Source organism: Lepidochelys kempii, chromosome 6, assembly GCF_965140265.1.
Source record: "Lepidochelys kempii isolate rLepKem1 chromosome 6, rLepKem1.hap2, whole genome shotgun sequence".
NCBI classification, from domain to species: domain Eukaryota; kingdom Metazoa; phylum Chordata; order Testudines; family Cheloniidae; genus Lepidochelys; species Lepidochelys kempii.
Genome location: NC_133261.1, coordinates 110236097 through 110257796, shown reverse-complemented (window position 1 = coordinate 110257796; position 21700 = coordinate 110236097). Strand labels below are relative to the sequence as shown.

Genomic DNA, 21700 nt, shown 5'->3' with positions numbered 1-21700 from the left:
AACCCATTGTTTCCCAACCCATGCACGTGTAAGCCATTCTAACACACACCATCGCAGTCCATTCCAACCCCTTGTAACCCAACCTATTTCCAAAAACTCATCCAACCCAACCCAGCCAATTCCAGCCCTCTCTATCCCTGTTATACCAATAAAATAAAAACCAGCAGGATCTTATTAAAGGGGAAAAGGCAAAATGCCACATTTATTGTGAATACAGAAAGAATCATAGTAGGCAGTTAGTTATAGCTATAACATTCCATTCAATTTCATATTTATTCACACATCCATTCATACAAACACACACACACAGGTTCTGCAAGGTTGTTACCATACTTACCAGCCTTAGAGTTGCTCATGCCAAGTCACTGGCCAGGTGGCCTGGACATGAGGAGGGAGCAGGGCCTTCTCAGATGCTCATCCGTTGCTCCTGGAAGTTGGTTTGCAGAATCAGACCCCAAAGTTCTCACTTTCTAGAGTCCATTTTTATAGGAATTTCTTCCTATGCCAGTCTATGGGAATTGCTTCATCACGCTGTTGCTGAATCAATCAGCAGATGGCACATTCCTGACAGCTCCGTGCTGCCAGATGTTATCTTGTTCTTTGGTTCTCTCATTCTTGAGGCTGTTGGGTGGATTCCAATCTGCCCTCCGGGGGTCCTCTGGTTATTTCCACTTGATACCTTCTTCAGCCGATGGACACTGGATTCTTAGGCTGGCACCTCCCTGATCATTCAGTTATTATCCACACCAAGCATACATCCACATACATCCTCTATCTCTATTTTAATAACAATTGTTAACAAAGTGAGATGAATACAACAAAAGGGCGGGGAGTCTCTGGGTGCTGTTTCTGTTGTTACAGAGTATTGCTTTGAGTCTCTCTCTGTGTGAGTAGTTGTTGTTACAAAGAATTGCTTTGAGAACAGACTCTGTCTTAGAAGGTACTAACACAATTAGCAGCTTGCAAGTTTCACACATAGAGAAACAGTACCAAAAATCAAGAGACCTCTTAATTAGTAATACCCTGGAATTTAAAACTTAAAACTTTAAAATTTAAAGTATGGGGAATCAAACTCATTTGTGATTTTACTACAGAATTTCTTTAATATGATCCAACATCCCAACCCAGCCATGTGTAACCTATTCTAACAGGAGCCATCCCATTCTTTCCCAACCCAACCCAACCCACCCCCACCCTCCAGTAACCCATCCCATCACAGGCCATCAGCTCTAAAACAGCCCACCCCCCACAGCCCACTGTAACCCAGCATAGCCCATTGCAGTCTCACTCTTGCCACCCCACCCCTTCCACTTCATCCCACCCCAGGGTAACCCAGTCTCACCCTCACCAGGCTTCCTGACCCATCCTACCTCATCCCGCCCCAGGGTAACCCAGTCTCACCCTCACCAGGCTTCCTGACCCATCCTACCTCATCCCACCCCAGGGTAACCCAGTCTCACCCTCACCAGGCTTCCTGACCCATCCTACCTCATCCCGCCCCAGGGTAACCCAGTCTCACCCTCACCAGGCTTCCTGACCCATCCTACCTCATCCCGCCCCAGGGTAACCCAGTCTCACCCTCACCAGGCTTCCTGACCCATCCTACCTCATCCCGCCCCAGGGTAACCCAGTCTCACCCTCACCAGGCTTCCTGACCCATCCTACCTCATCCCGCCCCAGGGTAACCCAGTCTCACCCTCACCAGGCTTCCTGACCCATCCTACCTCATCCCGCCCCAGGGTAACCCAGTCTCACCCACATTTCACCCCTGTGTCTCCCCCAACCCGGCCTCCCCTCTGAGCCGCGGGGCAGGGCTGGGGCCGGGGTGGGAGGAAGCGCTGGCCGGAGAAAGGAGCAGGCAGTCCCGGAACCGGGCTGGGCGGGGAGGCGGGGGCCGGGCCGAGCCTGCGCCCGCCCCTCAGGTGAGCCCAGGCGGTATAAAGCCCGGGGCCGGCTGGGGGTGGGACGAGGCGCTGAGCCGGGAGCACCGGCAGGGCGAACATGGGCAACAGGGTCACCCGCGGGGACTTCGAGTGGGTTTACACGGAGCAGCCCCACACGCAGCGGCGGTGGGAGATCCTAGGTAGGCGCGGGCAGCGCGGGGGAGCGGCTGCCGGCAGCCGTCGCGGGGAGGGCGCGGGCAGGCACCTGCTTTCCCTGCTGCCGTGGCGAGACGGCGATGAACGGCTCTGCCCTTGCCCTTTGCTCGCTGTAATCCCGCGCCTGGCACTCCCCGCGCTCTCGGGGCTGAGCCGCATCCCTCCGCTTTGCCTCCGGGGTCCCGTCGCTCGCCCGTTCCCGCGGACAGCGCGTCCCCCGCGCCGGGGAGCCGCCGCAGCGCCTAGAGGGCGACCCTGCCCTGCCCCTTCGGGGGGACGCTGCTATCGTGGGAGTTACTTTGTCTTCCTCTGGGGCTCTGAAGCCCTGTGGGTGACAATCTGCCCTTGCCCTGTTTGTTCTCCCTCTCTGTCCCCTTCCCCCCCCCCACAAACCCTGGGAGATTCATTCAGGATAGGGAAATCCGCAGCAAACTGCTCTGGCCTATGGCCTGCAAGGTTAAACTGGTTAGCTGTGGCATGTTCTGCAGGAGAATTCCTACTCCAGCTTGCAAACTCTTTATTACTGGAGCCTTCTGTCCTACTTACAAAGGAGGCACTGGCTTATTGATCTAGCAGGTTTTCCCCATAGCTAAGTTAGTTTAGACTAGAACTGAGCAGCCTTCCCTTTTGGAGAGAATAGCAGCAGCAGCAGCTTGGAACAGCAGGCCAACGAGCCATTACTGGGGGTTGCACTGAATTGTAACCCAAATCTCAAGTGCCAGGAGAGATCAGAGATCAAGTGGTGATCAGACACTGATCAGGTACACCCTGCTCACTCCAGGGCAGAGCAAGGTACAATTTTTCTAAGGGTGTGTAAGAATGGCCTGGCAGGCCACAGTTTGACAGGTTGGGGCAAAGAGGTCAGCAATTCGTAGGACCCATGCCCTAGACAGAAAAAAAAAAAAAAAATCCCATTCCAGTGACTCGCAACATGCTTTGGCATGGGTTAAAGCTGTGAAGATTTATAATAACCAGGGATTGGATCACCAGAAATATAGTACTTCAAAAACATTCAAATCTAGTTAAATATTTAGTAAAATGAGGTCCTTGAGACACTTCCTCAAAAGTAGACAAAAAATGGGTGTTTATCACTACAAAAGGTTTTGTCTCCCCCCACCCCACTCTCCTGTTAATAGCTTATCTAAAGTGATCACTCTCCTTACAATGTGTATGATAATCAAGGTGGGCCATTTCCAGCACAAATCCAGGGTTTAACAAGAACGTCTGAGGAAGGGGAGGGTTAGGAAAACAAGGGGAAATAGGTTACCTTGCATAATGACTTAGCCACTCCCAGTCTCTATTCAAGCCTAAGTTAATTGTATCCAATTTGCAAATGAATTCCAATTCAGCCGTCTCTCACTGGAGTCTGGATTTGAAGTTTTTGTGTTGCAACTTTCATGTCTGTAATCGCGTGACCAGAGAGATTGAAGTGTTCTCCAACTGGTTTATGAATGTTATAATTCTTGACATCTGATTTGTGTCCATTTAGTCTTTTACGTAGAGACTGTCCAGTTTGACCAATGTACATGGCAGAGGGGCATTGCTGGCACATGATGGCATATATCACATTGGTAGATGCGCAGGTGAACGAGCCTCTGATAGTGTGGCTGATGTTGTTAGGCCCTGTGATGGTGTCCCTTGAATAGATATGTGGGCACAGTTGGCAATGGGTTTTGTTGCAAGGATAGGTTTCTGGGTTAGAGGTTCTGTTGTGTGGTATGTGGTTGCCGGTGAGTATTCGCTTCAGGTTGGGGGGCTGTCTGTAGGCAAGGACTGGCCTGTCTCCCAAGATTTGTGAGAGTGTTGGGTCATCCTTCAGGATAGGATGTAGATCCTTAATAATGCATTGGAGGGGTTTTAGTTGAGGGCTGAAGGTGACGGCTAGTGGTGTTCTGTTATTTTCTTTGTTAGGCCTGTCCTGTAGTAGGTGACTTCTGGGAACTCTTCTGGCTCTATCAATCTGTTTCTTCACTACTACAGCTGGGTATTGTAGTTGTAAGAATGCTTGATAGAGATCTTGTAGGTGTTTGTCTCTGTCTGAGGGGTTGGAGCAAATGCAGTTGTATCGCAGAGCTTGGCTGTAGACAATGGATCGTGTGGTGTGGTCAGGGAGAAAGCTGGAGGCATGTAGGTAGGAATAGCGGTCAGTAGGTTTCCAGTATAGGGTGGTGTTTATGTGACTCTTGTTTATTAGCACTGTAGTGTCCAGGAAGTGGATCTCTTGTGTGGACTGGACCAGGCTGAGGTTGATGGTGGGATGGAAATTGTTGAAATCATGGTGGAATTCCTCAAGGGCTTCTTTTCCATGGGTCCAGATGATGAAGATGTCATCAATATAGCGCAAGTAGAGTTAGGGGTGTTGGGGGACAAGAGCTGAGGAAGCGTTGTTCTAAATCAGCCATAAAAATGTTGGCATACTGTGGGGCCATGTGGGTACCCATAGCAGTGCCGCTGATTTGAAGGTATACATTGTCCCTAAATGTGATAGTTATGGGTGAGGACAAAGTCACAAAGTTCAGCCACCAGGTTAGCCGTGACATTATCGGGGATAGTGTTCTTGATGGCTTGTAGTCCATCTTTGTGTGGCATGTTGGTGTAGAGGCCTTCTACATCCATAGTGGCCAGGATGGTGTTATCAGGAAGATCACCGATGGATTGTAGTTTCCTCAGGAAGTCAGTGGTGTCTCGAAGGTAGCTGGGAGTGTTGGTAGCATACCAAATGCAGCCACCGGGGGCTTTTCGTGCAGCCACAGCCTTGTGGGTGGTGATGAGTGGGGCAAAGCAGTGGCCCCTGCCCCAGACCTACCAGCAGGGGTTGGTCCCTGTCCCCTTCTGGAGCCACAAACACTGTAGGAGCAGGTGATCAGTGGGAGTTCACTACCTGTCTGGGGGCAGTGGGACTTGGTCTTCATCCATGTGGAGGTGGGCTCCTTCCCCCAACCACAGGGTTTCATGTTCTGGCCCCAGGTTAACCCACCACCATGGTCCTGGCCTCTGCTGCCTCCTCCAGCCCTGTATCTGCACCCCAATTGCCACTGCCTCCCCCCACACACACCTCTCCCTACACACCTCCCCATCCAGAACTTAATTTCCCCCCCTAGCTTGCTGGGGCTGAGTAAGTCTGCTGTGAAAAGTAATATTAACAAATTGCTTTTCACAGTAACAGACTTACTAGCTAGCAAGCGTTTAAAAAAAGCAAAACATGCAGAGCACCTTATTTGTGTTTCTATTCTGTTTAGGTCCAGTAAAGAATAGAGACAACTGTTGATTATTTTGTCTGCAAAAAAACTCTACATAAATTACAATGATTTGGACCTTTATATATGCACATTTATTTGTTTTTCCTAAAGTTAATTAAGTGTTTTAGGAAAAATTGTCAGTGGCTACCAGCAAGAGTTGGTGGCTGCACTCTGAGACCACCAAAATATTTCTTGTGAGAACCTCTGATCTAGTTTGACCTCCTACACATAACCTCACCCATCCAAGATAGCCCCTCTTCTTCTCCTCCTGCGTGCCCCCCCCCCAGCCTCTGAGCCAGACACCTGTAATTTTTTTTTTTTTAGAGTTAAATTCTTGTTATGTGAACGAGGAAAGAGCCTGGCCATTCTATTTATCAAACAGGCATTGAGTATATTGACTGGGATTCCTAAATAAGAGAAATCTATTGAGTATACTGATAGTACAGCACATAAAGTGTGTTCTGGTGTGTTTTTTCAGGACTTAAGCCCAAGCCACAAAAATCACTTCGCTTTCCACTCGTGTGTCACAGCGTATACTTCTCATTTGTACACTGTGATGTCCACTTCCAGGCTGGAGTACAGAAATGTGTGTGTTATGGGGGCTACCTCTGAAAAACACTCATCAGCAGGGCCGGATTAACCATTTGTGGGACCCCGGAGGTAGATGGAGCATGGTGTGGGGAGGTCAGTCCCCAGAGTGAGGGGCCAGCCAGAGGCAATGGGGTGTGGCAGGGCAGGGGCAGCCCTGCTCTGCCCAGCTCAGTGGGAGGGCACTATTTACAAGACAGCAGTTGCCAGATGCACAGTGGCCTGCCTGGCCCTGTGGTGCCATCATACCCCTTTCCTTCAGGGGTGGGTCCATGCTACACCACACAGCCCCTCCGCCCGCCCAACACCTTCCTGACTCCCTATGGCCAGAGTGCCTCCCCCAGCCCACTGTGCCCAGAGCCCCCTCTAGATCCCCCCACAAATGCACAGTTCCCTGCACACCCCCAGCCCCACCACAACTGCCCAGCACACCACACAGAACCCCCACTCCCTAGTACCCCAACAAACACAGAATCTTCCCTGCCCCCTCAGCCCAGCACCCCTCCGAGACCCCCTCCCACATATCCTGCCTCCCGGCCGCACTCAGTCGCCTCCCAGCAGGGCCTGTGTTTCTGCTGGGCTGAGCCAGCAGTGCAGCCATGGCTGGTCCCGATGTGGGGGATCGCTCTGGCCCCTTGGGAGTGGTACCGTCAGCCAGGCCAGGGCCTGCCCCAGCAGGGCTCCCTCAGGACCAACTTGCCTGCAGGTGCCCAGCCAAGCCCCCACACTGTCTCCCTCAACCACCTGGCTGAGACGGACCAGACTTCTGCACCAGTCCGAGGCAGCTCAGCTCCGGGGAGACAGGGCCCCACAGGTGGTAGGAAGCAGAGACTGCCCAGAGCCAGAATTGCACTGGGGTCCGGCCAGGGGGCAGAGAGGAGTCGGTGGTTGGGGCCAGGGGGTGGAAAGGAGGCCTCGGCCAGCCGGCAGGCAGGCCGAGAGGAGCAACTGGGAGGGGGCACAGCGGGGTCTCGGGCTGCAGCGCAAGTGGAGCAGGCCAGGGACCCTTCTGAGCATGGGCCCGGCTCCTTGGAGCCATTGGAACTATTGTAAATCCAGCACTGCTCATCAGCTGCAATTGTATAGAATACAGCTGTGTTGTTGCTAATCTAAGTACTCGTGCTATTATCTTCACAACACCCCATAAGGTAGGGAGATATTATCTCTTCCTGTGAAATGGGGCACAGCTCTTAAATGACTTGTAAAAGAGCCAGATATGTCTTGTGGTTAAGACAGTAGAGTGGGATTCTGGAACTGAACCCAGAACCCCTGGCCCAGCCAGCCCTCCTGTAGGACTTCAGACAATTCAGTTAATCCTGCTGTGTCTTAGTTCCCTATCTTTAAAACAGGATAATGCTTCTCTCTTCCACCTTTCATCTGTCCTGGCTAGTTAGTAAGCTGTTCAGGGCAGGGACTCTTTATATGTTTGTACAGTGCTTAGCTCAGTGGGACCCTGATCTTGGGAGGGGGAGTACATAGGCACTACCTTGAACCAGTTGTTACTGTAACACAGGAAGCTTGTGGTCAGGGCCAGTTCTAGGGTTGGACAAGCAGAGCAGTTGCTCTGAATGCTAGCTTCGAGGGGGTGCCAAGTTGCTGTGCCATTTAGCTTGTATGTATGTGTATTTATTTATTTTTATTTTGCTCTGCTCCAAATGGCTGGCTTTCTGGGGGCTCCATTCTGATTGGCTAGCTGTGGTTTTCTTTACTTATGCCAGGGGTGGGGAAACTATGGCCCATGGACCAGATCTGGCCTGCAGCAAGTCTCCACGCCATGAGTCAGAAGCCCTGAGCCTTGGTGCCCCCCTGCAGGGCTGGAGCCACAAGCACTGACCCCCCCCTGCTGTGGGGGAAAGCTGCGGTTACCAGGCCATTAAAAGTCTGGTCAGCTCCTGGAAGCAACCGACATGTCCTTGCAGCCCCTAGGCGTGGGGGCAATCAGGGAAGTTCCATGTGCTGTCCCTGCCCCCAGTGTTGCCCCCGCAGCTCCCATTGGCTGGGAACCGTGGCCAATGGGAGCTGTGGTGGTGATGCCTCTGGGCACAGTCAGTGCACATGGTGCAGAGCCCTCTGGCCCCTCCACCTAGGGGCTGGACATGGCAGCCGCTTCTGGGAGCCCCACTGAGCCAGGGCAGGCAGAGAGCCTGCCTTAGCCAAGCTGCGCTGCTGACTGGGAGTCGCCTGAGGTAAGCGCTGCCTGGCCAGAGCCTGCACCCTGAACCCCCTACCCCAGGTCAGAACCCCCTCCTGCACCAAACTCCCTCCCAGACCCTGCACCCCCATCCCTGAGCCCTGTCCCGAACCTCCTCCCGCACACCAACCCCCTGCCCCAACCCTGAGCTGCCTTCAGCACCCCAAGCCCCTCATACCTAGCCCCGCACCAGAGCCCGCACCCCCAGCTGGAGCCCTCACCCCAACCTCCAGGCCAGAGTCCCCTCCTGCACCCTGAATCCCTCATTTCTGGCGCTGCCCCAGGGCCTAGGGGAAGCCCCGAGCCTCCACACCCCCCTGCGGGGCTGTGTGACCATGACTGATTGATTTTTTTTTTTCCCCCCTGTGGGTCAGTGGCCCCTGATAGGGGAAATAAGGTTCCCCACCACTGGCTTAGCCCGTGGGGCAGAGGGGGAGATGTGGAAAGCTGCAGGAGGGCAAGCAAAAACTATTTCTATCCTGGCCAGCAAAATGGCTAGGCCAAAGCTGGGAGTTGATCCCCAGTCTCTGGAGTCCTTGTCCAGTGCTTTCTTCATCCTTCTGGGGAACAGCTTAATAAATAGAAAAAATGTGTGTGGGTTTTCTTTTCTTCATGAGTGTGACACTTCTTGGAGCAACTAGGGCGGTGAGTCACCTTATTGCCGCCTGCCTTTAGCATAAGGGAGTCTTTTTTTCTGTGCTAGCTCCTTGACGCAAGCAGTCTGTTGGCCACTCAAGCACTCTCCTCTGGGCTATACCAGCCCTACCTATTGACAATAGATGCACCCTTGCCTCTGAGTCACTTCAGTGTTCCCTTGTGATATCCATCCCCGAATCACTGGATACCCACAGATATCCCGAATCCTTGGTTCTCAACGGAACAGTGCACCATAGTTTAGCAGTTTTACCTCTGATCGCTTCACCTCTGTTTGAGTATAGTAAAACAAAATAACTTAAATTGAGATTGAAACAGACACAAATGTGAGTGATGGAAACATGGTTACATAAAAACAAAATGCGAACACATAGGGAAAGTAATATTAATATCTAATAGTGTAGATTCCCACTACCAAAGTTTAGTCTTTTGCAGTGTTTCTTGGCCCCAAGGAGCCAGGACACAATCTTTCATGAAGTACCCTCATTCATCAAGGTACCTCCTCAATGAATGGATGCACAATGTCTTTCTACACTCTGTGGTATACTGAATCCAACTTTTGTCTTTATCCACAGACAGGGCCATCCTCTCACTGTCCTATTCCTTGTCACCAGTGGTTTTGCTTCTTATGGTTTCTTTGGTTTTTCATTTTTTTTTTTTTTTCGTGGATTGGTGCAAAGGTGGACAATTGAGCAATACACTATGTAATTGGTTAGCCCAGGAGGGATGACAACTTCCTCCTGCTTGAATGGCCTATTACTGTGACACATGATTCCCTAGTGACTCATTTTTTCACTCCAAGATCATAATTTTGAACGTAGTTACATTATTCCTTGTACACACATCTCACAATGAGTATTGATAAGTTGCAAGCTTTCAGTAGAGTCTTCATATGCTATCCTTTATGGATAAACACCAAGGAAGCAAAGTGTTAGATGTATGTGTTTGTCAGGTCTCAGATAGGAGTTGCTTGTAAAGAACAATGTGAACCCTTTGCTAGATGGCACCCTGCATCACAGTGGGCCATTACCTGGGACTAGAACTAGCTGAATTTTTTCATTTGAAACTTTTCTGATGAAATGTTCTCTCTCCTGAAAGAGAACTTTAACAGAAAAAGTTAGTGGTTTTTAAATGTTCCAATTTTTCAACAAAATTCAAAGAAAAATGAAAGTTGTTTTAGTCCGCTCTTTCTCCCCCACCCCCATTTCCATTTCTTTCCTTTTTTTTTTTTTTTTCCATTTTTTCAATGAAAAGGGATGTTTGGGCGATGGTGACAGAAAAATAAAAAAATTCAGACTTCAAAACATGCTCACTATTTTCTGACCATCTCGTCTTGTGAGCCAGTAATGTTCACCCTCCACAATTGGTACTAACTGCCCATTGCTCAGAAAGTGAGTTTCAAGATTTTGATTATACAATATAGGTTCTGTCTACCTGATGGATAGACTTTCACTCTCTCTTATGTCACAGCAGCACAGTTCAACAGGTCTGGAACTGCTGACCATCCCATGGTGTAACTCTTCATACCTGAACAGGGGCAAAGGAGGAACTGGACTTGCTCCCTTAGCCTGTTTGTGCCCCTTCTTCCCCTCCCCCCATCTCTTGCTTTCATTTTTGCCCTCTGTTTGAATTTAATTGCTCTTATTCTCCAATTTTTCTTCATCTTATTCTTTTTCCCTTTTTTTTTTGTAATGTCTCCTTTTCTTTTTCTTTTCCCCTCAGCCTCCTGAGGTTCTGTTCCTACCCATTATTCTCCTCCTTCCTTTTGTCTTTCTCACTTTCCCTCTCCTCCTTATGGCTATCCCATTATTTGAGAGCTGACAACGTGCCTGGTGCTGTATCCCATACAGACTAGAAATATCTTCACTTCTTCCCCCTGCCATGTAGTGTTAAGGGTAGTGGAAGCCGTTGCTGACTCCTTCTACTTGCTTCCTAGTTCATATTTTACCTTTATACTCTATAGCATAAGACAGATAATTTGTAGAGAAGAGAAAGGACACAATCAGCCAGTGGTCATGCAGGGCTTCATACAGGTCAATATTCTACTCTTCCTGATGAGATATGGGCTAGAAGGTATGGTGCAGTCCAGGAGATGTCCTATGTTTGCAACCAGGTATAATGAGATTGAAACCCATCCTGACTCCAGGATGTGCTGTGTCTATCACTACCTGGCCCAGACTGTTTTCACCCACAGTGCGTGGTGCCAATTCTTAATTGTAAGATAGAGAACATCATTTAAAAATCAGTAACTCAAACACAATGAATGTTAGTTTCAGTTAGATAAAGGCATCCAGATAGCACAATGAGCAGAATATTAAGGCCTTGATAGAATGAGACCTCACTTGCATGCATGATCAAGTCTAGTTTATAAAACCATTCTAATAAACTTTACTGGAGAATGGTGTTTTGCTTCACAGAACTTACTTTAAAAGAACAGAGGTGCTTAAATACAGCTGAGATAAAGACTGAATCAGTTAACCTTGCCAGTGGCTGGCTTTGAATGTTATAGCTGAAAGTGATTTACCTTTTAACTCTAAATCTAATTACCAGGTCTCTAGGAGGACAAATTCATTTTGTTTCCTGTTAAGGAAAACAGTGTAATTGATGCACAGTTAACCAGTGGATCTCTTTGCCAGGGGATGTTGTGAGGGCCAAAACTATAATTGTGTTTTTGTTTTTTTAAATATTAGAAGTTCATAGGTCCATCAATGGTTATTAGCCAAGATGGTCAGGGATACAACCCCATGCTATGGGTGTCCCTAAGCCTCTGACTGCCAGATGCTGGGACTGGATCACTTGATTGCCCTGTTCTGTCCATTCCCTTTGAAGCATCTGGCATTGGTCACTGTTGGAAGACAGGATGTTGGGCTAGATGGACCATTGGTCTGACCCAGTAGGGCATTCTTTTGCTCTTACTAGAAGTCTTTTTTGTGAAAGACTTATGCCTATATGTGCAGCACTACAGTGGCACAGTTCTAGTACAGATGGTGAAGATGCTGTATGCCAACGGGATTGAGCTTTTCTGTTGACATAAAAAAACCACTTCTGTCGACGCTGTCGACAGGAGAACCTCTCCCGCTGACATAGCATCGTGCACACAAGTTCTTATGTTTGTGTAACTTGGGTGTGAATGAGCAACATACGTTTTGTTGACTTAGGCTGTAGTGTAGACATAGCCTTAGCGAGCAAGTGCAAGAAATCACCATTGCTTTCTGGTGTCTGACTTTATGGTTGAATCATTGGCATAGAGGCTATTTGGCTGCTGTGTCTACACTAGCAATTTTGTTGGTGCACCTTACATTGTTCAAAGGTGTGGAGGAAAAAAAATACCTTGAGCGGCAAGTTACACCCCCCAGAAGTGCCACTGTGGACAGCATTATGTCAGCAGGAGACTGTCTCCCGCTGACATAGCTACAGACGCTTAATGGGGGTGGTTTAATTATGTTGATGGGGGAGCTCTCTCCTGTCAGCATAGAGTGGCTACACGGGAGATCTTACAGCAGCACAGCTGCATCGGTATGTGGCCTAAGGCTGTTTTTACTATGTATCCTGTAGTACATTGGGCACCTTACTGTACCTAAAAAATACACCCTGTGATGAGTGAGTTCAAAGTGGCTGCTGTTGACACTCGTATATTATGCTTCACTCATGGAGACTTTACAGTTTGTCTTCACTGATTCTTTTCATCTGAAATAAACCACCCCAACTGAAAGCCCAGATATGTTTAGGGAACATCACAACCAACCTCTCATTTAGACTAAATATTTATTTTATTTGACTTGCTCAAATTAAGACCAACTGAAGTTCAGATTGTAAAAATGTTCCTTGCTTTTGTATATTTTGACTCTTGAGTGACTTTTCAGGAGTATTTAGGCTAGTTTCCTACATTTTTGGTCCTTGGTCTCCTAATAGCAAATACTTTTCTAATTATAGTACCTGAAGTAGTACTGGCTTTGCTCTCTCTCAATATCAAACTGTCGCTTTTGGGCCAACATTGAGAAGAACACAAAATCACCACAAACATCCCATGGTTGCAGTGTCTCTTGTCACTCAACAGCACACCTGGTGGTTAATTAAAAGTTGTATTGAGGGTTTCTGAACGGAATCTATCCAGTCCTCATCTGGTCCAAGAGCTCTACAAGGGAATAGAGAAATTAGGAGATCCTTGGCCACCTATGGCGGATATATTGCCTCACCTAGGCCAAAATGGGGGTGGGGGAAGGGAGTTTAATGGTTGGTGAGTGCAATATTTCTGTATCTAAAGTCTTCTGGTTTATCATGATACATTATGTGGTGATAGTATCCCCAAGATAGCATGCTGGGGGTTGTGGGTGAAGGGAGGGATTAAAACACAAAAAAGGGTTTGTTCGTTCTGGTGAGCTGCTGAAAAACAGTCTTTTCATGAGAGAATGAAGTGAAAATACATTTACTTTGATCCTTCTTCCATATAAATACCAGATCAATTAAAGGGCGCAGCAGTGTAGTAAGGTTAAATATGCTGTGCTTTTTGGTGCCTCTTATTTGTTCTGGCAGGGAGTCATTACAGAGTGACTTCATGTTTAACAGGGCACTGTCTTGGGGGCCCAGGTGTCACTGGTTTTTTTCCCCTTTTGCTTATAAGGCCCTTTGAAAGCCTGGTGTGGTGAGGAATGTCCTTACTTCCATTGCACATGCATGTTGCTGCTATTGTCGTTTAGTCCATGAGTCAAAGTAAAGAGACACATGACGGAATAAAACTTCCTCTCTCTGCTAAACACAAGTATAGTTCCAACCCCTACTTATTTAGAGCTCCCTTTCCTTACTATTGCCATAGAGCATCCCTTCTGTCTTTCTCTCTAACGTGCTGGGCATAATTATGCCACTATGTGAGCTTCTCATGTCAGCAAGGAGAAATGGCCCTATTGTCCTGCCATTTGCAGGCCTGATTGGATCTCCACCTCTTGTTCTGCATGTGAGAATGGACCACTTGCTCAGATCTCTGAGGCAACACTAGTGGGAACCCAGAGCAAGAGATCAACTGCCATTATTGATGCAGAGAGGGAGCACAGAGCAGTAGCCTCTGCCAATATTAGTAGGTTTTATCCGCTATTTATTTCTTGCCATGTCGAAAAGACTTCTCCAACTGTAATTGGAAATCTCTATTTGTATAGCTATAATCCTGCCCTGCACCTATTTGGCTGAGGGGTCTTAGATATGGGAAGACTAATTCCACAGCACAAGTTTCACATATGACATTCATGTAACAAGATGACTGACTCTAATGTGCTACAGTATTTTCAAAACTGTTTTTGACTGGGGTGACCTCAGTGAGCAACCACTAGTTAATGACTTGTAGCCTACTAATGCTCCTCAGTCTGAACCTTTTTAAAGGGGTATTTTTAGGGTAAATGTCCTTAATTTTGTTGCTAGTAACTTAGATTATTAAAAGAAATAATTACAAAATGTTTTGTTTCCCATACACAAAACAGCCATCTACTCTCAATCAGTGACCTTCATTGCATAAGGGAACCCTACAAAACAAAAATAAGGTGTCCACGAAAGAGCACAGTACCTGGAGGAGGCTACCTTTGAATACAAAATGGCAGGTAGCTCTGCAGGGAGGAGATGTCTCCATTCTAAAAGTGCAGTGGTTGGCACCAGGGGGCGACTACTCCTGAATGGATCTTTAATGGCTCCCAGTGGAGCAGATTACTGTCATACCAGTGAAAAAGGTCCACAGTAATTATCTTGCATACGTTACAGTTTAATTTGAGGAAAAAATTACACATGCAGTAAAGGGTTACATTAAGCACATAACTCCTATGTTCGACATTAAGAACTAATATGTTAAGAGCTATACATTCCTCTTAGTGAGCCTCTCTTTCACAAACATACACAAACAGGCTCTGTGCTAGCCTCATGCAGTTCCTGCTTGGCAAACAGAGAAAGTGGTTACCAATTCTATGGACAGCTTCTTCTCTCCAGGTCTGGTCTCCTCAGCCCTCTGGTCTGTCTCGGATTCCCTTGAGGCAAGGCCTTGGCTGCCTGGAGACCCTTCTGGTTCAGTCCTACTTGAGCCCATGGAGCAGAGTTTTGGCTACTCTGTCTAGCAGCATTGCTTCCTTAAGTGTTAATTAAGGAATCCCTCAACAGTAATTTAATTTGCTTGATTTTTATACTCTACATCCTCAAAGGAGTCACATGTCTTACAAGCATGCCCAGTGGGCGTGTGGCTACTAATTTTTACCCAATTAATACTTTAGGAGGAGACTGCAGAGTGGTGCCAACTGAAAATTACCACACATTCACTCCCTTAGCAATCATTCACTTCAGCCCCCTGCGTGATGTCCTTCAACAGGGTTGAGATGCCCTGGTCAGCCCAGGCTCCACTCAAGATGTTCTACACGTGTTGTTTGCTTTCAAGTGGACATATTTGCTGACTCAAAGATCAGTATTGATCATAAACGCAGCATGGAGGCAGTAAGTTTCACCTCTGGCATCTGCCTGATGCTAAGAGAAGGATACTGCTCCCAAAATTCTCTTTTGCAGTTCAGTCATGTCAAGCCATGTTCTTACACCATTCATTTAGTATGGCCACACCAATGTGGCACCATCCCAACACAGTGAAACCTTCCCTTACTTCCACTGTGCAATGCAAGTAGTCAGTGTTTGTTTAGTCACTTTTTCTAGTAAGGGTTTCAGACTCTAGTTCAGTGCTGTTTATATGTTTGAGCCAAAAATGCTGCAGGGTGTTAAAAGATCTGTTACCTCTAGAACTATTCACAGCCTTTCACACTGTACAAGCCCTTTTTAAGCAAAAAGCAAATTGAGAGAGGCTCTGACCAGCATCCCCTGGAGCTACTCTTGCTCTGTCTGTACTAATAATACCACCTACTATTAAGGATGCTTTACTAAGTTGCTGTGCTACAACAAAGGGCTGAAATGTCCATTAAAATGAGTTTTCCTACCTGTAGTGCTGCACAAGCAATTCAAGTAGCCTTATGAGATTTTCTTAAAGAACCATTGTTTCTGTTTAGGACACACAAAGGGCTTATAGCTATTGTTAGCCCACACAGGCCAAAGAACTTAGGCATCCATGAAAAGTTATCATGGTAGTATCCCAGGCTCTGAATGTGTTACTTTTTCAAGTGAAAACATTTAAGTTTTTTGTCTTCCTATGCCTGTTGGAATACCTTAGCCTGATTCATAAATGTTGACCTTGTATAAAACACCCACTTTGACAAAGCTTTTCTTAGTCAGTGGATCTCATTCATCTGCATGTCATCTTTTAGTTATGGTTAAACTGCAATTATCAATTATATTGACTATTCTAAGGGATGAAATTTATCCTTTATATTAAATTTGAGCCTCATTAGCATGTGCCATGATGTTTTGTATATGTCTGAGCAACAAAATAATGAATACTTTGCATGTGCTGCTCTCGTGAATCAGGAGGCCTTTTTAAGAGCCTTGTTACCTCCCCTTCCCCCCCCCCCCCCAACTGTATGTCAGTACAGCAAGCCTAGAAATCTCAGCTATTCTTTTCAATTCTATTATTTTCTGGCAGTGCAATAATGGCATAGGAGACTAAAAAGTATGTGAAAATTAGTCAACAAATGTTTGGCAGTATTAACCTAAGGACAATCTTTCTGTGCCATTAACTATTATGCCAGTATTTACTTCGGGGTTTCTCATGTACAGTGTTCCTGAAATTAACCACAATCTTGTTCCTAATCTAAATTTATACAGATAGTAAGGTACTTGTATTGACTGCAAGCTCTTTTCTGTACTTATTACTGTATCTTTCAATTCAATCAGTATGGCTTGATCAGAAAATGTTGCTTTCAGATGTGGTTGGTGCCTACATTCTAGTGCAAGGTATCATATATTGCACAATTGGTCAACTATTCTATTATCTCTTAAATATGTATGCAAAAATACTCTAAGCTACTAAATGGCTTTGAAATAATGGACAAGCATCTGAATTGTGTAACTATTCAGGAGATGCTTTCCTTTTAATACATGAGTAGACATTTTTCCTGTGGGTGTTTGCATTAGGTAGAAATGCACTGTATGTGGTTTAATGCCTGCAGTGGGCAATCTGACCAAAGGACTGCATGATGCCATCCTTCAGGATGAGATGTTATATGAAGGTCTTGTCTTAAATGCTGCTAGCTTTATACAGCACCTGATCAGTTGCCGACTTTCACAATAAGCTGAAAATCAAGCTAATCCCATTTCAAAACAAGCCAATCCCTAAGAACCCTACAGTCTGTGACCAGATTCCCACGGTATGCAGTCTGGGACTGGTGGACCCGCTGTGCACCCCTGACTCTCTTCCCCCACCCTTGCCTCTGCTTGCCAGGAGCCAATTAAAAAAAAAGGCAACAAGCTACAAGCCAAAAACTAGCCAACAAGCAACTCACAAGCCAATTAAGCCAAAAACAAGCCCAATTTCTGCGTGTCTCTTCCTCCCTTAGAAACATAGAGGGTTTGGCATGTCTGCACGTAATACAATGGGGCCCTAGTCTGTAACTAGGGCTCAAATGTACTTTGGTAACAGGAATAAAAAAAGCGATGTTGCAAGCTTCTCAGGGCTGGGTGTGTCTTCCTATGTATTTGTACAGTGCCCAGCACAATGGGGCCTCTGGGAACCTCCACATTTTAAATAATACTGAATTAGAGATTATGGAAATTCACTTTTCTATTTAATTGAATCTTTATTTTAGTACAAAACTTCCATATCCTGTATATGTTACACCTGTCACTGCTGCAAAGTCACAGAACTTATTTGCATTGCCTCCGATGCTGCTGTGGATACTGTAAACACTGTTCCACACCTTCATGAAATAGCAAATGTGGTGTAATGGTCAGATGACATTTTACTTGTCTAATTATAAAAATTCACCCATCACCCAGTGTGAACACATACAGTTTGCAGCCTCAGTTCCCAGATAAAGGAATTAATCCTGTAACTTTCCCCATGTGAGTTATACTTACTAATATGTATAGTGCATAAACGAAAGGCTCCAAAGATGGGTGATAAGGACATAGACTCCCATGTGAGGAAAAACTGGAAAGGATATAGGATTTCTTTAAAGAAGGGACCTAATAGGAGGCTATATTGAAATGGGGCACAAAGTAAATTGCACATTCTTGTGGTTTTTTCCTTTTGTAAATCAAGTGGACATTCAACAAAACCAGAAGGGAACATACATCTTTACATAAGTAACCTATGAATTCATTGCTGCATGATATCTTGAAACAAAAAGCTCCTTATGGTTCAAAATCAGACTATTAGCATGGGGGAGAACATCCAGAGTTGTGGGGGGTGTGTGTGTGTGTGTGTTTTTTTTTTTTTTTTATCCTATCTAACTATAACTGCCTTCTGTAGAATTTCTTGCACCTTTCCTTGAAGCATATGGTATTGGCCACTGTGAGATGTTACTGGGTTGCAGAGAGCAATTCTAACCCTGAGTTACTAATTTAACTCCTCTTCATCCTCAGTCAGTCTGACCTAATCCCACCCATCAACCCTCCAGCTCCCAAGCAAGAGCATGAGTAGAGATTCCAAGATTTCCCCACAACATATTTAGTCAAATTAATCTGATTCTTTTGTTGTAAAGAATAAATCATAACTTATAGAATGGGTAATACCTTCTGGAAGAATCTGAATTCACGATCCTTATGTAAAACCTACGGTGGTTTCTTTATTTTTCTTCAATAGTGATAATGTTAAAGTGCATGATGCTCCATGAATATCCACAGCTCCTGTTATGGGCACTTAAAGTGACAAATACTCTGCCTTTATAGAGCACCTTCATCCAAGGGTTTCAGTGTTCCCCAACAGCTAGTATTAACTGGAAATGCTGAGCACCATCAGTATCTTTGACTACACACTAATTCTATCCCATCATCATGTTGTGTAAATTGAGGGTTAGCAGCTAAAATAGAACTTCTTATAGGTATGCACCCAAAAGAGTAAAGTGCTCTAGGACACCCTGTTCAATTGAAGGAGTATGTTGCCAAATACTTCTGATATAAAAGATGTAAAGTCTGTTCCTACCATATAACACATGTCTTGTAATGGATCCCTAATGTTGGAGCTACATATTCATAACTACTCCAAATTGGATTGGACAGAGCATTAGTAAATGTTCCGTTGGCAGCAATCTTGAACTAGCCTGGGGGATAATAGATGTCTTAGCTCTTTGTCTTCACAGCACCATGGAAAGATATTGCAATCGGAGCTATATCTGATTTAGCTATATCAGATTATTATGGATTTTTCTGGGTGGCATTCATACCTGTCCCTGGTATGTAACTTTACTAAGGCTAATGAACACAAAGATATGGAAATCTACCACTTATCTTCCTTCCTTTTTTTTTTTTTCTCCTGATAATTATAACATTGGTTTCTCTTATGTCAGTGCAAACAAGGACTGGTTCCTGATATAACCATTGGTGATTTTTAAAAGGTCAGATTAATGAGTAAAATGCTTGGTTTTCCTCTTATTAGGGCCTGTACAAAAGAGCACAAAAGTACTCTCTATGGATGTGTCTTGTGTCCAATATTCTGCCCCCCTGTTAGCACCCCTGGTTTGTGGGTGTCAAAACACCTCTGTCTACTTTGGGGTCCATTCTGTGGGTCTACCATCAATCTGCTGTTATCCAGTGCAGAGAAATGACCATCAGATCAGGTTAAGTAGCCAAGTGAGTGACTCGCTTGACACAAGGTGCTCCTTAAGTTTTTACTTTAGTGGCTCTAAGAATACAACCACACATTTCCCATCCCACTTCCCAGTGCACATGGTACCAGGGACCAGACACCAGGGCTGTACACTTGCTCAAGAGAGGCTTGGTGCAGGATAACAGTGTTTGAAACTACTCTTTCAGTAGGGTTAATGCACACCACATGGGAGTAATTCTGTACCTGTGCATTACTTTCAGCAAGACTAGGCCCCTGTGCATAAACTTAATGGAAGAAATCAGAGAGGAATGCAAGTGGTGACCATGCTTACTTTCCTGATACTTAATGAGTTTTTTTGTTTTTGTTTTCTCCCCCTTTCAGCCAAATATCCAACAATTAAATCTCTAATGGGACCAGATCCCCACTTAAAATGGATTGTATCTGGAATGGTGTTGACACAGCTTCTAGCCTGCTACTTGGTGAAAGATTTATCTTGGAAATGGATTTTCTTTTGGGCTTATGCTTTTGGGGGCTGCATCAATCACTCAATGGCACTAGCAATCCATGATATTTCACACAATGTTGCCTTTGGTAACAAGCAGGCTAAGTGGAATAGATGGTTTGCAGTGTTTGCCAACCTGCCAATTGGACTTCCTTACTCCGCCTCCTTCAAGAAATACCACATTGACCATCATCGATACCTTGGTGGAGACGCTTTGGATGTGGATGTTCCAACTGACTTCGAAGGCTGGTTCTTTTGCACTCCATTTCGGAAATTTATTTGGCTCATCCTCCAACCACTCTTCTATGGCCTGAGACCTCTTTATGTGAACCCCAAAACAGTTACTCAGATGGAAATATTTAATGCCCTGGTACAATTCTCTATTGATTTTATAATCTACTACCTATGGGGCCTGAAGCCTGTCGTTTATTTAATATCGGGCACGTTACTTTGCATGGGTTTGCATCCTATTGCCGGGCACTTCATAGCAGAACATTACATGTTCTTAAAAGGCTATGAAACCTATTCTTATTATGGACCTCTCAACTGGATCACCTTTAATGCAGGCTACCACATGGAGCACCATGATTTCCCTAGCATTCCTGGATGCAAGCTGCCAATGGTAAGCATATATGTGGATCCTTGTAAAAGTTGCTAGAGCAGTTTAATTTGGAATGGCGTGTATTATAGCAATAGCCACTTTTAACTAAGGCTAAAGCACATCTTTCAACCTGCCAAAGGCCACTGTGGGAGAATATAGAAGTTAGAGCCAGAAATGGGAGTGTGTGTGTGTGTGTGTGTGGGGGGGGGGGGGAGGTTTACACACAAACAGTGCAAGGGGGTTTAACAATATGATTTCTTTTGCATGGAAAAACATTACCTAAGAGTTCCAACTCTTCGACTTATTGTGGTGTGTATAGCAGTGGTTCCCAAAGCTGGTCCTCCTCTTCTTCAGGGAAAGCCCCTGGTGGGCCAGACCAGTTTGTTTACCTGCCGCGTCCGTAGGTTCGGCCAATCGCAGCTCCCACTGGCCGCGGTTCGCCGCCCCAGGCCAATGGGGGCTGTGGGACGTGGCGTGGGCCAAGGGACATGCTGGCCACCCTTCCTGCAGCCCCCATTGGCCTGGAGCGGCAAACTGCGGCCAGTGGGAGCTGTGATCGGCTGAACCTACAGACGCGGCAGGTAAACAAACTGGTCTGGCCCGCCGGGAGCTTTCCCTGAACAAGCAGCAGACCAGCTTTGAGAACCACTGGTGTACAGTATATGTGCAATGGTGGAAATAGATGAGTAGGTTTTTATGGGATGGAGGTACATCTATGTCTAAAATGGTGCCCTTCATATATGGGCAGGGGCACCGGAATGGGGGGCAGGGGGCCATGGCCCGCCCCCACTTTTACAAATGAGAAGGGGCGGGGCCTCAGGGGTGGGGAAGGGACTGTGCGGGAGGGCAGGGCCATGGTTTGGGCATTCATGCTGCCCCCCCCCCCCCCCCCCGAGAGCTTCCGCTGCTCCTGTATATGGGGATAGCTGAGATGGCCACATGTCTGCCGCGTACACTAAGTTGGCAATGGAACATCCTACTCTGCATACCAGATGCTGAGGTGGCTCAGATTATTTACATTTAGTGTCAAAATCCTCTTTAGCTGTTCTTGAACAGGACCTGTGAATAGCTTAAAAATGAGTTGGTTGCTTCTGTGTAAACTAAAAACAGCAGCAATTTATCAAGTGGAACTTGTCCAGTGATCACATCACCAGTTG

General features: G+C 46.2%; 1 protein-coding gene across 1 annotated transcript in view; it reads left to right on the top strand.

Moving 5' to 3' along the window:
- The first annotated feature begins 1941 nt into the window (after positions 1-1941).
- DEGS2 (delta 4-desaturase, sphingolipid 2) overlaps positions 1942-21700 on the top strand; it is a 29551-nt gene continuing 9792 nt past the window's right edge. The window contains exons 1-2 of the mRNA XM_073349642.1: positions 1942-2083; positions 19822-20564. Coding sequence (XP_073205743.1) covers positions 2002-2083; positions 19822-20564 — 825 coding nt within the window. The 5' untranslated portion in view covers positions 1942-2001. The remainder of the gene's footprint in view (positions 2084-19821; positions 20565-21700) is intronic.